The sequence below is a fragment of the Pezoporus wallicus genome, unplaced genomic scaffold, assembly GCF_028554395.1.
Source record: "Pezoporus wallicus isolate ANWC-B61680 ecotype Strahan unplaced genomic scaffold, APGP_CSIRO_Pwel_v1 contig_7178, whole genome shotgun sequence".
NCBI classification, from domain to species: domain Eukaryota; kingdom Metazoa; phylum Chordata; class Aves; order Psittaciformes; family Psittacidae; genus Pezoporus; species Pezoporus wallicus.
The window spans coordinates 842,828-860,059 of record NW_026636884.1 but is presented as its reverse complement, the minus strand read 5'-3'; the positions used below and the strand labels follow the sequence as shown (position 1 = coordinate 860,059).

General features: G+C 37.7%; 1 protein-coding gene across 8 annotated transcripts in view; it reads right to left on the bottom strand.

The window, feature by feature from the left end:
- Positions 1 to 17,232, bottom strand: part of WDFY3 (WD repeat and FYVE domain containing 3) — a 171,175-nt gene that overhangs the window by 48,866 nt on the left and 105,077 nt on the right. For all 8 annotated transcript variants that reach the window (XM_057402032.1, XM_057402030.1, XM_057402029.1 and 5 more), the window contains 10 exons: positions 16,065 to 16,283; positions 13,218 to 13,399; positions 11,523 to 11,754; positions 8,890 to 9,050; positions 7,709 to 7,820; positions 7,098 to 7,288; positions 5,613 to 5,765; positions 3,084 to 3,157; positions 2,825 to 2,986; positions 1,425 to 1,519 (listed from right to left, as the gene is read on the bottom strand). In XM_057402032.1, coding sequence (XP_057258015.1) covers positions 1,425 to 1,519; positions 2,825 to 2,986; positions 3,084 to 3,157; positions 5,613 to 5,765; positions 7,098 to 7,288; positions 7,709 to 7,820; positions 8,890 to 9,050; positions 11,523 to 11,754; positions 13,218 to 13,399; positions 16,065 to 16,283 — 1,581 coding nt within the window. The remainder of the gene's footprint in view (positions 1 to 1,424; positions 1,520 to 2,824; positions 2,987 to 3,083; positions 3,158 to 5,612; positions 5,766 to 7,097; positions 7,289 to 7,708; positions 7,821 to 8,889; positions 9,051 to 11,522; positions 11,755 to 13,217; positions 13,400 to 16,064; positions 16,284 to 17,232) is intronic.

Below are 17,232 nucleotides of genomic sequence, written 5' to 3'. Positions count from 1 at the left end.
AAACATTTTGGATTAAGTGACCGGGGGATGGGAATCCCAAGGAAAAACGTGATACTCCCTCCAAGTCTAAGAAACAAGGAGAAACAGACCCCCAGATTCATCATCGGTTGATAAAAAACACTTACTGCAAGCCAAGACAATACATGAAGCTCAGGAGTAACTTTACAGTTATTTTGTGAATCCCTCTTATTGCACCTTATGCTCTCAATGTAAAAACCATGTTTTTACATTATTTAAAAAACCCAGAAAATTACAGCTTGAGGGGATAAGCAAAAATGAAGACAGATAAGGGAATCTTAGAATGGTTTGGGTTGGATGGGATCTTAAAGATCATCTGGTTCCAACCCCACTGTCATGGGCAGGGACACCTTCCCCTAGATAAATGGACACTTTCTGGGCCAAGGTTTTGTGCCTAAGTCACAGACACAAACACAAAGCATCTTCTATGGCAGAAATACAGAGGAACTAGTGAAGACCAGTAACCTAAAAATTGCATGTCTTTTGGTCCAAAAGCTTTTCTCTCCATTCTTGTCACAGCCTGAATTTCTCCCCAGGGGTCTTCAGTTCCCCCAAGGCAAGCAAAAAGCAGCTCAGGCTGTGGTTAGCCTGGGAAAAAAAGATAGCTAGCCTGTAGTGAGATCACCAATCTGTACCTCTCTCCAATACCCACACCCTTCTTTTTCACTAAAAAGCACAAAATTAATCATCTTGGAACATTCAGAAGGAACAGGAGGCACATAGGGGGATAATGATGAATATGCAGACTGCCTAAATCTTGTTATTTGGGAAACCAAACCAATAAAGCTAACTTTAAAGCAAAACCAGTTTTCTTTCCCCAGTATATTCCCAAAGTGATACAAAAAGAGGATCTTTAGGCAATCCCTTCTAGCTATTTGGGTGACATCCACTATGGGACTAAAACATTTCTGTTCAGAAAGACTGATCAAAAATGCAGCTGCAGAAGCCTCTTTTTTTTAGGAAAACAAAAGTAGAAATGGTCCCCAAACTATTCAATATAAGCATTCTTGAAGGAAAGTAAAACTTCCTTTTTGGCCTAAAAAAATAACTAGACTGTCTTAGTCAATTCTTCCGCTTCCTCCACACCTGGAGGCCACAGGCACCTACTAACCCATTTTTGTCTTCTTGTTCTCCCCACAAAGCAGCAGAGATTCACTGCTGATCTGAAGTGAGTGGAACAAACAGAAAGAAACCATGTAGTGTTAAATGAAGGAAGCCAAAGTACATGGGTTTTGTACTGCTTTGCACGCAATACTGAAAGCTAAAGTACCACAACTAACTAGCAGCCAGATTATAACACAATTGCAATATTGCTAATGACACTATTTCCAAATTTTACATATTTAAGCACAGAAGGGATCACAAAGAATTTTGCTTCTACTGCTTTAAGCCGTGCCCTCACTTACCACTGTCAAGCTTTTCCTCGTTGTTTATTTCCATGACTACAAACTTCTCACAGACTGCGAATGTAGGTAAAGTGGAAGAGATGAACTGTCCAAACCTTGATGTACACAGAAAAAACATCATTCATTGATATGACAGCTGCACTCTCATCTATCAATAATTCACCTTAAACATAAAACCAGAATACTAGTGAGAGGGAGATACTCAAAAAAGTCAGCTTTATCACAACTCAAAGACTGAAGAAAACAGTCTCCATCTAAAGTCAGTAGCCAAAAACCAATTTAATGTGTAATAATTAATGGAATCTTTGCAGACAAGTCTGTACATAAAGGACTCTGAAAGTGCTAGGATTCAAAAAAAGGAAAGAGGGAGATATCACCAAGTCCTAATAAAAGGAATACCACAAGTTAAACCATTACAGCTTAACATGTATTATATAAACAGTGATTACTTGACTCTGGTATAACATTTATGCCTATAGCTTGAGGTGATGAAGTCATAGGTTTCCAAGACAAGACGATTATGCTTCTCAAAGAAAGGAGATGCAATATATTCCTCTTCTTTCTGAAACTAAGCTGAAATGGGCCCTAGGTAGTATAACTTTTCCCTAATTAGACATTATTTTTCATTTTATGTCCAGAAATGGTAACAAGGAACACTCAGGCATTCTACAATCTGTTTTATAACTATTTAATCATAAAATCAATAGTTTTATAAAACAAAGACAGGCAAGATGTTTATGTTGATGCTTCCGATACTTTTAATTGCACTTAAACTGAGAAGCTGAAAAGGTGACCATTTGTATGCAAAGAACTCCCAAACCCTGCATATTTAATCCATTTCCATTATAATTAAGGGGGAGATGATAAAAATTATCAAGAAGCTGAACTTATTTAAAAGCATGTAAAATAATCCTGTATGTATGAATCACAATTACTTATGTAGCTTTCATCAGTCAGAATAATACATATCTGACAGCTTTAAATATTGTTTTACACAGTGATGATTAAGAAAAAATCTTAAACTAAGCCTTTCCTGCAGGGAAGCAATCAAAGCTGTATTTTAACCAGAAGTAATAGTCAATGGTATTTAAAAAAAGTGCTCAATACTTCAAAAGAACAAGGGAGCTGCAATATAGCACCTTGGCTTTTCACCTGCAGAACATTAAGCCAGTTTAATCAGTCAGTCATACCTGGTTAGATACAAACAATTTAATACATAAATCAAGACATTAACAAAATTATTGCCTGTGGCTGGTTCACTGTAGCTCTCACAGGAAAAATTCAGTACATGAGCATTTCATGTTACTTACTCTACAGCAATATGACCATGGAGTATTTTTGACCAAGATCACCAACATAATAAACATAAGAAGGCCAGATTTACCACAGGTGTGGGTTACCTGAGCAAGTCATAGCTGCTAGGAAAGCCTTGTAGCAAAAAGCTCAGCACATTACTAATTGCAGCAATAGTAGGCTGGGATAGAGACATATCTCGAAGAGTCAAGAGCAGTCTTGGGATGAGCTGGAAGTCCCTCATTAACTTGGCATTCTTTGCTGCTTCACTGGAAGAAGTAAGGAAGTGGCAATTTAAAATTGGAGCATCCCCTACATATTACTTAAACCTGTAAGTCTCATTACTAAGCTGTCATTGCTTCATACCTTGACTCTGTGAGAAGTTCGATGAAGTGCTCAAATAATGACAGATGAAGCTCATAGGGTGCATGAAGCCACACCTGAAATACAGAATAAAAAATTATTTTTTTACACAAAACCACTTTATGATTAAAAACTGACATTAATATACCAAAAGTTATGAAAGTCTTGAAGAGATTAAAACTGTCTGTCCATATGACTATTTACCTGGCCATTGTACTCAAAAGAACATTGCAAGGTTTCCAATTGTTTGATTTTCAACTTCAAATAAATACTAAATATACCAGTGAAGAATAAAGCGACACATATCGGTACCAACATATTTTCTATAAATGTATCATGTTGAAAATTTTTTAAGAATTCTAGACAGAAAAGTTACATGCTCTCTGGAACGTCTCTTCAAACATATGATGCAATGACTCCAAAGGAGTTACTGGGATTTACTAGGCTGATGTGAAATGCTGTGTTAAGTTTATTTGGCTTATGCAAAGATTTTCTCTTCGTAAAATTAACTTCTGCCAAGATTAAACTCAAGGTCTTCCCTGATTTTGATTTTTTTAAATTTTCTTTTTAGCCAGCATTTCTTGTATACCATTTAAAATTATTTAGATCCTCTAAAGCAAAAACAAAAAAAAACACCTAAAATTATCAATTGTTCAATCAATACAAGTAATAAAAGATAAAAACAGAAAGTTGGCAGTTACAGCTGCAAATCTTAAAACTGACTTGCTATTGAACAAAACATAATTAATACTTGTGCTATAGTATATAAAACTGGCTTACACAAAATGCTTTCTTAGCATTTTCTTTTCTTCTAACCTTACCTAAAATGATCAGAATAAATCTTTTCATTTCCGTGTTTAGCATAAGAGTAAGATCATCTAATTTATCCAATTTAAGTGAAATGTTTGAGTCACTGACTTCTGAATACAAAAATATAAATAATTAAAAAAAAAAAACAAACAAGCCAAAACCTGAGGCTTTTGGGAAGTTTCTTCTCAGTGACTCATAAAAATAAAATAAATGTGCACATTTATTTTATTTTTAAGTCTCCTAAGTATATCCATTCTCCAGTTATTCTTGGTCTTCAGGGAAAATAAAAGATAGACATGAACTGAAGAATATTAAATTAGATCTTTTGTACAGTAGTTGCTGTCTGAGTGAGTACAGACCATTGATGAAGCTTCTCAGCTGGTTCCTTTCTGGGAGAAAGAAAAAGAAAGAAAGAAAAAGGCAGGATTCATATCCCACTGTCAAATGAGCTAGGCTGCTGAGCGAGTCACACTTCTCTGCTAAATAATTCATCTACCTTAAGAACTCTACCACAAACATTAGCTCTTGTAGATATTATAATAACTTTTATTAAGTCTATGTTTAATTTTGCGAGCACAAAGGAAGCATTACTGTAATTTAAAAGTTTTATTAAAACCTAGTTACATGATACTGAAGAATTTGTGTTTAGACATGGCCCAAACTTATTTCTCATTTAAACATTATGCCTCAAGTTAAAAAAAAGGAAACTTCGGTGTGTGACAAATTTTCTTTGTATTAAAACCCCACTTAGGTTAAAAGAGTGGTCCAGGTCTGCCCTTTTAATTTCTTTTATCTCTGTGCCATAATTATAGCATATCGCTGATCTTGGCAAGGTGGAGTTGGGTTTATTAAAGACCTTTAAGCTCTTGATAAAAGAAAGTTAGCAAGGGCAGTTAATTCTATTAAAATAAAGGCTATAGCAGCAGGACTATTTTCATAGACAAGAGTCTTGAATAAAGTTTCCAGGAGGGCTTTGAAACACTCAGACATCTAGAAAAAGGAAATGGCTAATTCCATAAAACCATTTGTGCAAAACAGATTTGTACTATTAAGTCAGTATCTTATTGCTGGATTAGTAGTGGTAGTAGGCTATAAATAAATAAATAAAAATACTATGTGAAACAGAAAACCTTGACTCAGCCTGTGTCAGGTATAGGAGCCAAAGGAGCAAACACTAAATGACAAGTTCTACACATCATTTATTAGCCTCTAGTACATTAGCATTTCCTTCTGAACTTCTCTCCTTTCCTTAATTTAACACAACAATGAAATATTTCAAAATTCGGCTTGCACGACATGTAAGTGCCTTACTATTAACTGCAGGAGGCATATAATAAAGTGATTCCTCTGTGCTATGTTGAAGGTTCACCTCCAGCTATTATTTTCAGTATGTCTTTCATGCCTCGATATATGTACTGCAGTAGAACAGACAGACTGAAAAAATTGCTGAACAGAAAACTGCAAAATGTAACTTCTAAAACAACAAAAAGCAGAAACATCTGTGGTACCCATTCATTGTTTCTACATTGATTCAAGCCAGTTCAGCAGGAAAAGTTACTAGTGATCTCGCTGTTCAGCTACTTTACTGTACTACATAAGAAATAGGAAGTTTTCAGGATAACAGCCTACTTTGTTGTTGCTCAATATATAAGGGCATGCTATCAGCATCTGGCTTAATCACTACCCAGCATCATCATCACTTTTCTGTGCATCTTTACATACTTCAAAATCACAGAGCAGATCCTGGAAGGCAGCAGAATTTGGAATGATGGATGTCTCGTGCCCACTATCAACAGTTCCCACCAAGGAAAAGGTCAGATGGAGAATGTGGCTGTTCAGAAGGGACCGTTTCTTCTTTAACAGCATTGCCAGCAACTTGAACACATAAACAAAAAAGGAATTAGCAGACTATGAATACACAACAATGTTGTCTAAGCATGAAGAATGGATATGTCTGTTTCTTTCAAGAAGGCCCTTAAACTATGTCTGATAGTTGATCCTCTTGAAATAGCTTGAAAGTGGCATTACAGTTGATTAGAAAGGAGCATATCTAGGACACCCTCCGGCTCAGAAAACATCTGTTCTAAATTTTAGACAGTATCTAGGCACTGAAAAAGTAACCATGACAAGATAAAACTGAACAAGCCTGACTTTCCTTTTCATTGCTGCCCTTTGTTGCTCTAGGCATCACCATAGATGTCATCCTTACAATCCTCATTTCTACTCTAACTTCTTAAAATCAGGGCTAGGAAAGAATCAATTGCCAAATGTACTATTACTATTTCTTGTCTTCTGATGCATACTTGTGAAACTCTTAACATACTGGCCTGTTCAGCTTCACCATCTTCCTTGAAACATTACTAAGGAAATAAGGATTTCTGGGAATCTCTCTCAAACCATGCTATTTGCTGAGGTCAATACAAGTGGAATGTAAGGTCATATGTAATGATCCACTGACTGCTTAAGGTTTAAAGAAGACACTGTCTAGGTCTGTTTGACCAAAGTAAGCCATGTCTGTAACAGGCTACATAGAATACTATGCTTATAATAACTATACTAGCCATTAGCATTACAAGGTTTGTAAATATGCTGCCCAAAACACAGAACAAACTTCCCCTTCCAGTAAAGCAGTCTTCACAAAAAATGTAAAATGCATTGGTCATGTGAAGATCTTTTCAAGTCAGTCAACCAATCCTTCTGCATAACTGATTATACTTTCCCCATCCTGATGGATAATTAAGAAGTCTTGAGCTTGAAAGCAAACAGCATCACTAACTATAAGGTCTGTGCGGTCCTCAAAATGATGCTTTCAGGAGTCTACTTGTTTAGTTTTCTTCATTTGTCTGTCCTCCTCTCTTGCTGGCCAATCAAGGAGACAGGAGCTCCCCGATCATGGAGGGCTTGTAGGGTTGGGTTCATAATCCTGGGAAAAGAATTATCTAAATGCCATAGTTGTGCTCTTCCTTGCTATTAATGAAGGCTCAGTTTCAGCAAAGCACCTAATGTGTACAATTGCTTAGCAAAACTTTCCACCCTCTCCTTTAAAAGCCACCCTAAATAATTCACCTATGACAATTAGCCAAGAGCTCAGTAAACTTAAGAGCAGAAACTCAGGTTAACACACCACAACAAGGAGTTTCCACAGGAACTGCTAAGACAGCCAGTGAAACTGAATCAGCCTGGTCTGTTTTAAGACTTCTTACATACCTGATAACCTCTGATTCTTTCCATTTCTTTGCTGGCTAGTGGATTGCTCTTTACCACACAGACCAAGGCCTTCACAGCTGCATATAACCCTTCTACATCTGATGCCATTGCTACAAGTCCCAAAATAGCAGCAGCTCCACCAATATACTGCAGTGTAGTGGCCACAGGCTTGGGGACAAATGTTCTTACACCTGAGCATAGACAGAGAAAATAAATAAAAATAAATCCTAATTCTTCTAGGAAATCACTGCGAACACATGCATTGATTTGCATTCTATCATTGTTTGAATTATGAAAATAGCATCACTAGAAGAACTTTGATACCTCAGAAGAGAAGGTGGAGGAAATACTGCACTAGAAAATAATTCATGACCTAGGGTAAAGTAATTAAGTATATTTTCATAATGAAGACTTATATAAACTGAAACAATCATCCCATGTTCGTAACAAAGACAAAAGAAAAGATAGTATGCCCACAACATTTAAAAATGTTAAAAAAAATTAATGTACCATTAACATTCATCAATTAAGTGACATCTTCTAGACCTGAGTTCTTATTGACAAGCAATTAATAATTTTGAAATATAATAATTCTCAAGTGCTCAGCTCACCTAAATATCCTATCAAAGCTGCACCAATGGAGCGTGCGGGTCCATTCAAATGCCCTGCTGAGTTATGTAGCAGCTTCACAGGTGTGGCATTTTCATGAGAAGAAATTGCCAGCTGAAAAAAAATCCAACAAAAAAAACAGGAGCTAAAGGGAAGGTTTTTTTTTATGCAAGCATAAACATGTCTTGTGTGTTTGCCTCCTGTGATTAAGAGTAACATATAACAAAATAGAACTATGGTAGAGTCATTAAGACATTCTCTAAAGTGGAATCTCCAGTCCCCAAAGTTTAAGGAAGATTAATCCAACTTTAAAAATAATCCCACCAGATAACAGAAAAGTTTAGGTTGAAAGGGACCTTTAAAAATTATCTATTCCAGTCCCCCTCCTTTGGGTAGGGAAATCTTCCACTGAATTAGGTTGCTCAAAGTGCCATCCAACATGAGCTTAAACACTTCCAGGAATGGGGCATTCACAGCTTCTCTGGACAATCTGTACCCATGTCTCACCAACCTTATTGTAAAATGTTTCATCATTATGCCCAATCTAAATCCACCTTATTTCAGTTTAAAACCATTGTCCTTTGTCCTGTGACTACATGCCCTGGTAAAATGTCTTTCTCTCTTGTTCTTATAAGCCCTCCCTATGTATTGAAAAGCTGCAATAAGGTCTTCCTGAATCTATCCTTCAGGCTGAACAACCCCAAATCTCTCAGCCTATCTTCATAGATGGTCTTTTGAATAAATATTTCATTGACTTTTAAGATACTCTGAAGAAAAAAATGTAAACCAATATTCTGGTTTCCAAATCTGAATCATGGTCAGAGTACTAAACTACCAGCTTTGTTCATCTGCAACAAGAGAAATACATTCTCCTGAATATATGTTCAACAATACAATTTTAACTGTTTTTCAAAAGGACTACAACTGTCATCTACATTAAAAGCCAAATGCCTCTAAAAGGTGCTAATATATGTAGTTATTAGTAACTTCAGGAATGCAAATAAAATCTAGGAGTACAATCTCTTAAAAAAAAAGAAATTAAAAACCCATAAATGTGATTATGGGCAACCTTTTTCACAAGTAGATTATTATTCCTGGTAGCCTTGTGAAAATTGCCTTGAAAGAAGCTAAAAGAAATGACAAAACAAGTACTAGGTATTAACCAACTCATTTCCCAACATACCTGTTTGGCAATAGCTTTACTATCCAACTTGTTGTAAACTTTCCTTATTTTTGCCACTGTAAATGAAGAAACTGACAGTGCATAGAGACCAAAGGAGACCTTCTCTTCTGGTACCAAAGATACTGGAGAGGGGCTGATTCCTTCAGACTTTGAATCTTTGCCTTAAATTCAAAGCAAAAAAAGTTCATTTCAGTAATAGCACTGTTTTTCTTTTCAGTTTCAAGAACAAATTATATCGCAGAATCGGTACAATATAGAGAATATACAGAAAGGTTTTACAAATAGCTGAGATGTGATACTGTCTTTGCATACTTTCTCACTGTACTGAAGAATACTTTGATAGCATATGAGTCATGGAATAAATCGGCTATTTAAGATAAATGGGTAATGCACAGCAAACATTTCCTTTCAAGAATGTCTACAATATCAACCTGTAAAAGCAACTGGCAGCTTGTGGCTTGGCCAAGCAATAGAAGATGTGGTGCTTCCTCATTTGAATTCTTGGAAGGCAACATTACTCCTCTACTCTATTTGTGTACAGCCTAAGGGGTTGTTCACTTTCCTTTCCACCTAAAGAAAACCAAAATAATCCAAAACCAGAGAACTATTCGGTACATCTGCATCTTTATGACAACAGGCTTTTTATAGTGGTTTGCTAGGAAAACTTAGTTGGCTGGCTAGGGTTAAACCATGACAGCATTGAAGAGAATATATAAATGTATCTTTAATACTTTATATCCACTGCTCCAAACACGGATGCTTCTTGTGAGGCACTGCAAACATTATGACTGACAGCTGTCTACAACACTCAGTCAGTGTGAAAAATCTCAGCACCTGAAATCTCAACACCGAGATTCACTTCTGCATCTTCACTGCAGGTCAAAAGGTGTCTACAACTCCAGTGAAACACATTAACAGAATTAAAAAAGCATGAAGGCTTCTCACCTAACACTAAACAAGTGAGAAGCTGGATGTCTACATCACTTATTGAACCAGAGTCAAGTCTCTGCCAAGTTTCAGAATTCTTAGTTTCCCCACAAATGAAATCCTCATTGGAACCTCACTCACACAGATGCCCTGAGAACATTCCTCTATTTCAGCAAAGAAAGGAATTCCTTCTGAACAAATAACTGCTCTCTGAGGGGTCTTTTCCCTATCAGACTCCTTAGGGTTTGGCATGGTGCACATAATGTGAACAAAAGCTGAGCCCCAAATAGAAGCCCTTTGTTCTGGAGCAGACTTCTCCCAAAATACAAAAAACTGAGCGAATCTTTGCAGGAGAAATACACTGCCACACTGGAAAACATCTGTATGTTCAAAAAATAAAGAATTCTTTGAAGTTACTCTGGCCTTTCCTGGTGAACATGGCCCTAGCATAAAGGCAGGAAGACCTTCAATTCTCAGAAGTGAATAAAAAAAAAAAAATCACATTCACAGAATTTGCTTTTTCGGTACTTAAAACTTGCAAACCACCAGTCAAAATGCCTTTCAGGAGAAAATATAACTGACTAGCAGATACCTAAATCCACAGTTGCTTGCCAGGTTTGTCTAGCTGTCAAAAAAACAAGTATGTGACAGACCTGTACATGACAAAATTCAATCCCCTAATATTTTTCATTCAAGGTGGACAAGGAAACCTACCTTCTTTTTCATGATACTTCATTCTCTCACAGCCTGAACATCAGTGACATTTGGGGGTGTGAGGGTGTCTGTCACTACTCCAGGGAAAGCTTTCACCATGAAAAGTAAAACTTTTTGCACTCTCTGTACTTCTCTCATTACTCACTGCCTCCTTTCTTGAGATGGTGACAGTTTCTCTCCAAAAGAGCTGGAGAGCGTTACGGTCCTCATGGGGAAAGACAACACAAGGACAAGACAGCTTGATATGTTCCCCATTTTTATTTGCTTCACTGAAAAGCCCTGTGATAGCCAGGTAAAGCAAAGAGCACGGGAAGACAGGGAGCTCTACAGAACAGGAAAATCTCACTACTGACAATGGATCTTACCAGAGCTAATGCAGAATCTGTTGTCTGAATATTTAAAAGCAGGACTATGGACACACATTTCTAACAAAGTTATTCCCATCTTTTTGTGTTCAATACCCCAATTTCAAACACTAAAACTAAAAAAAAAAATTAACAGAATTGCCCATATCTGTTTGCAACCAATGCATAAAAACTACCTGCTGCCACACAATCCCTCCTGGTTTGCTAATTTTTTTAACAGCTGACCTCCTTAGGCCCCTCTAAACCATGACATTTCAAGACAGCTGCATTTAAAGTACAGACTACATCACAGATTTGCAAATGTTATCACTAGAAACCGGTACGTTAAAATGCCTTTCCAATTTCACTTTCTACAGATAAATAGATTTAAGCATTTCTAACTGGTTTAAAACCAAAGTGAGGAACACAAGCACTTCTTTCATACCTCAGTATAAGAACTACCAGAAGTACATTAAAACAGTAATTTGGATTTCTATCATCCTTGTCAATAGAGCTACTAATCTTTCTATAAGCAGCTAGCTTTTTCTCTCTGCATACTTTCCATTCTTACCTCTTCTGCCAACATGCACACAAGAGATTCCACTACACCTAGGCCACATTACTAGCTGCCATTTGAACTGTACTTACATGGTACATATACTGCTTGAAAGCTTCCGACGTAATTTGGTCCCAGCTCATAAACGGTGCTGACACCTGGGGCGGGCAAAACTTCCTCCAGGAAATGTGTAGGGCCCAACCGCCACACTAATGAAGAGAGCTGGCGTTGTGCGGGTGGTGTACCAATATAGGCATAAACAGTGCTGACCACAGGCGGGTTGGCAGAACCAGACCCACTAGGACTGCTATGAATATAGTGAAGCTGTAAGGGACAAAAATATGGCAAAGTTATTGCGAAAGCATGGGTACTATGAAAAGAAAGTAGGCAGGTCAGAAATCCAGGAAAGCATTTTGCAAACCAGGGGATGTACCAAATGATTGCTATGTCATGTATGGTACCATACAGCAAAAGTCGGTGAAGAAGATGAAACAGAAGGTAAACGCAAAGATCAGAGGTTAAGTGGCTTTCAAAAGCTGAAGGTGTGTATGGAAAAAAAGTATGAGAACATGCCAGTTCTGTGCTTAAAAACGCTAATGAACTAGGCTGTATCTTGATTCTAAAACCATGGTGCTCTATGACAGTCATTATTATTTGCATAAAGCAATAAGATGATCTCAAAAACATGTGTTCTCCTTTTTCAACGACTGAAGACATGCCTTTGGTAACTATACTGTTCTGTGCTGAAGTGCAAATGTGATGAACTCAGTTTTATAAGATTTTCAGTTGGCAGTTAAGACAAATACTTGAGTAAGATGCTGGCCTATATGTAAGGATGATAACAATCTCACAGGCATTTTCTATCTTGTAAAAAATCTGCTAACAGCTATTGAATGTAATCATGTATGTATGGCCAGATAAGGGCTCATGTATTACTCCCATAAGAACAAGTGACTATAGTCCTCTTTCTGCAAAAGAAAGACTGAAAAGTAAAATTTGAAAGACAAAATATTGTTTTACCCATAGCAATATAGTAACATTTATATGTTTATACTATAGCAGTATAGTAATGCCAGCTAATTTGCACCCCAAACCAGGTTTAGCTTACACTCTTAAGGACCACCTGCCAGATGCCAAATGCTCTTTGGTCCAGAATACTTTGTGCTCAGTGGACAGGTCTGCAGTGCTCTTCACTGCTCTCTTAGTCTCCCAGTTTCTTCCACCTAACCACAAAATACTTTACAACTAAATGTGTTCATCTACAATCATCTAACAACAACACTGGACATCTCAGCAGCTACCACTGGCAAGGGGATACTATTTCTGGGGTGGCAAGAAGGTTGGGAAAGCTACAACCTGAATATATCCGCAAAGCTTACTCTGTAATCTCCCTGTTATTCAAAGATAGATCTGCTACATGGTCCTAGGATAAGTCATCTTCAGCTTTTTATGATACTCGTAATTAATCTGGTTAGCAGCATAGCCTTGCCACTCTTGCCTCACATCCAATGCAACATGTCCACTTCATTTTAGTGTTATTATTGCTCATGCCTGAGAAAGTATTTGTTATCTTCTTTTAAAAGGACTAGAGCTGGCTCTGGGCTATGTAGTGAGCAAAGACCCCTTTTTGCAAAGCTCCTCATTTTGTGGGTTTGCTTTGTTGTTGTTTTTCAGGGAAAAAGGAGTATGCTAGTTTTGCTCTTGTTTTGTATGGAGTTTGTGCATATATATGCACAGACAGAAATCTCTCCAATGAGTAAAAATGAGGATTTGAAAAATTAGTTTACCTTAACAGTGTTAATAAGCTGTCCATCAAGGTAGAGTGCAGCTGTGCTGTTCTTTAGCATGCCCTTACTCATGACCAGAACTAGGTGATGCCACTGGCCTTCCACAATGAGGTCACCACAACGGAAACGGGCACAACAGGGAAGAATTTCATAAAATGATGATTCTTCACTGAAGTCATCAACTAAAGGAAAAGTACCAATTAGTGCGCACCAGTAGAAATGTTATCAGAAACTTAAAATAGACAAATGCGTCATTGGACTTTCTGCAAAACAATCTACAGCAATACATTAAAGCCAGTTTTTTAGATAGCATGTAGTTAACAAAAATACAATTAACAAGATATGAACAAAATCATATGCTTAACAAGAATGACTTTCAAATACAGGAACTGAAAGAATGAAAAATTTTAGCTGAAATAACTAGTTTGCTCAAGTTTTTACTAACTTCCTCATGCCATCAGGCAAGTCACAGATCTTTTGTTGGTTTTCTAAAATTGTTTTTACAGCAGTATTCAGCAAGAAATAACAGATGTCTCTCCAAACCTACAGAGCTATATTTCACTTTTCTCACACTCTGGAGGAAAGATACCCATACTTCCCAGACTTTCTCCTAACACTTTTCCCTGCTTCACCATGGTCTCCTCCACAGGCCCTGCTACCTGCTCTAGTGTAGTCCTCTGAGGGGCAGCGGGGGGGGTCCCTGTGCGTGGAGAACCCCTCCCCTCCTGTTCTCAGCTTCACATCCTCAGGGTACTTTCTCTCATTTTCCCCCCTTGTTCCTCACTCCATGCAGTGTTTTTCTCTCTCTCACGTGTTTACCAGAGGCACCACTTGCCTGGCTGCTGGCTCAGCTGTGCCCTGCAGGGACAGCAGTGAAAGGAGTGGGAAACAGATGCCTGCCCTACAGACAGACCAACCCGCTCCCAGCCTCTCTGCAGTGGTTGCAAACCACAAGCTGCTAATCACCTATCTCCCAATCACCCATTTATACTCTTCAAGCATTTCCCAGGTCTGCCTTCACTAATGGGTGCTGAATTCTCTTCTCCTGAATGTTGAAATGAACTTCACTTCTCAGCACACAATTCTTTGATTTCTCTAAAAGGCATCCTTTAATATCATACCAGAGGGCATGATGAGTTTGCAGGTGCATTAGCTTCTCCATCACAAAGCAGAATGACCCATGCTCTATCACGCTCTACTTGAAAGCCCCCCACCTTTTCCCCCTAGACAAAGCTGGAAAATAAAATTCTCCACCAAGGAATACTTCAATAGAAAACAGGAGGTTTTTGTATCTCTCTTCATTCTTTCATATTGAAGGAAAAGAAACCACTAATCCTCCTACCTCAACAGCTGTCTGCACAAGGAGAACACTAATTTCTTTAGAAATAGCACGAGAAAAATGATAAAAGCAGCATTCTTGGAACTAATCTTCAGATACAAAAATAAATTCACATTCTTTTTCTCAGCCAAACACCTTTAAGCAAAATCACAAGAAGGATCCTTAAAACACCCCCATTTATTTTTACACTATACTCTCAGTATTTCCAGTCCCTGCACTGCTGGGCCTGCCATCTCAGTTCTTCAGGTACTTACTTGCTCTGCACTTGAAGGCAGGTACACCACCAAAGATGACTTATCCACAGCAGGGTGGTGCTCCCATAAAGCAAAATATCCCATTCAATTAAAAAATAGTCTTCGTAGTCAGAGACCTTCAGATATTCTCTGACAAAGCCTCTTCAAATCCAGTCTCTTTTAAAGAGTTAGACAATAGGGGCTTACAAACTAAAACCACACAATCTATAGCTCTAGTGCAGACTAAAGCAATTAATATGAAGATAAGCTTATTTCATTCTCTCTTACAAGAATTCAGTCTTCTGAGAAAGAAACTCCCATCAATATCTTTGGAATTTGAGAGATTTAGTTCCTTCCTTATACTATGGAGCTTCAGCTCTCTAGTTTTAGGTTTTGAACCTGACTTACACTAAGAGGAGCTACTGCAGTTTATGAGAGAATGTCCACTTATCATGAAAATAAGGAATATTCTACAACAGTTTGCTTTGCTATTTGGGATTTTAAAAATAACAACAGTTGTATGAATTCTTTATTAGGGTCTGCCACTCAAAAGGAAAGAACAGAAGCAGAAACAGATCTTTGATAACCACTTGTAACACATTGTGTTAGTCTGGTGAAAAGCTAAGCCTGAAATTTCTTAGAACACTGTGCTGATCCTCTCAGCTCTTCCACAGCCACAGTGCATAAATGGCCTGTCAAAACTGACTTGTTTTGGAGGCTCTGATTGAGGACAAGGCAGGAGACAGCTAAGCCTGAAACCCGACCACACCAATAGCTCTCTCCAGCAAATTCACTGGGCTCAGAGTCACTTAAGACCTTCACTGTACCTCCCGTAATTCCACCTTTGATGAAAGAAACTGAACAAAGTCTTTCTACAAAGTCTACTACAACCTCTTTGTGAAAACTGATCACAGGGTTAAAACATAAAGTGGAATAACTGATCACTTTCAGATAGATAAATAAAATAGATAAATAAAAGGCAAACACCTTTCAGAACCAATGATGTAATTCCTCCTTCAAATCAACTTGTGATTTTGGAAAAAAAACTTCTTTATATGCAGATATGGAATCTTCTTTGGAAATTAGAAAGTTCCTTGATTTCTACAAGAACACTTACATTTTGTATTTTTCCACTCAAAACCCATTAGGAGCTGGTGAAGCTGCAACTGAAGTTCCATCACACACAATTCTCCTAGATACTAGGTTCCAATTAAACTTCCTGTCGCATTCCCATAATACTGTCAGGATCAGATGATAACACCACCCAAGTCTTACCATAATTTTGAAGTAATTCTTCTTTAGTTGAAACAATCAGTGACCGGTCCTTTGCTGAGAGGACAATGGCAAGGCATACATAATGCTGCTCTGAGGAGTTTGCACGCCGCACTACAGTAAGAAGTCTCACAGGATGGCTATTAGGAGGTGTACTAAAATGTTCAATACAAAACCAAGTTGAGTAGCTTAAACCAGATGGTGGTGGGAAAAATCTTTCACCTAAAAACAAAAATGAAAGCCCATTATACAGCTACAGTAGCTAGTACTTAAGATATCTACCTGTTCCTTTTTTCTTAGCAGCTCAGTTGATACCAGGTGTGCTTTCTTCAGCCTTTCCTTCACAGACTTCAATATTATTTCTTTCATTTCTGAATCAAGCTTGGAGGAAAAGCCACATAAAGCTACACTGCAGGGGTTTCTTTCAAAACAAAGTAAAGCAATAATTGCATACTATTTCCTCCTATTCTAAAACCAAACCAACTCTGAAGCTGTGCTTGTTCAGAACAACCTAGTTTCAATCCCCTAGACAAAAAAGTGGAAATGGATCAGGCCCTCAGAAACTGCTAATATCTTGATGAGATTCTTCTTCTGTAAGTGTGACTCACTGAAGATCTCTCTACCACATACACCTGACCCCATTTCACCTCCTTGGGTGCTCTCACAGAATGAAGAGCTCACAGACTTCGAGCAGTATATAACACCAATTCCATCTTACTCCAGTAAACCTTCAACTTAGTTTTTAGACTTAACAGCATTTTTAACTAAGTAGTGATGTTGAATTAACCCTGCAGCACACCAGGTTCCTGTAAGGTAACAACCTACAGTGAACAAGCACAAGGGATAGCAAACAATTTTGATGGGACTTTTGTGACAATGTAACTACAACTGTAATAAATTCAGGCAAGAATTCAGCACAACAAAGCCACAAGTACACAGTTACAATTCATACCACAATTCCTATGCTCTTCACACTAGTACCTCAACTTCTTAATGCATCCAGTTTCATTATTCATACACCTTTCTTGATTACAACTTAACCTGCTGGTGAAAGCCTTGTATTTTAAAGCAATCACACATTTGGATTTTATATTGCTTTTCATTGACTTGGGGGCAAAAAGCAATCGGAACACACACAAAAAAGACTTAAGAAATTCTCAATTGTGAGTGT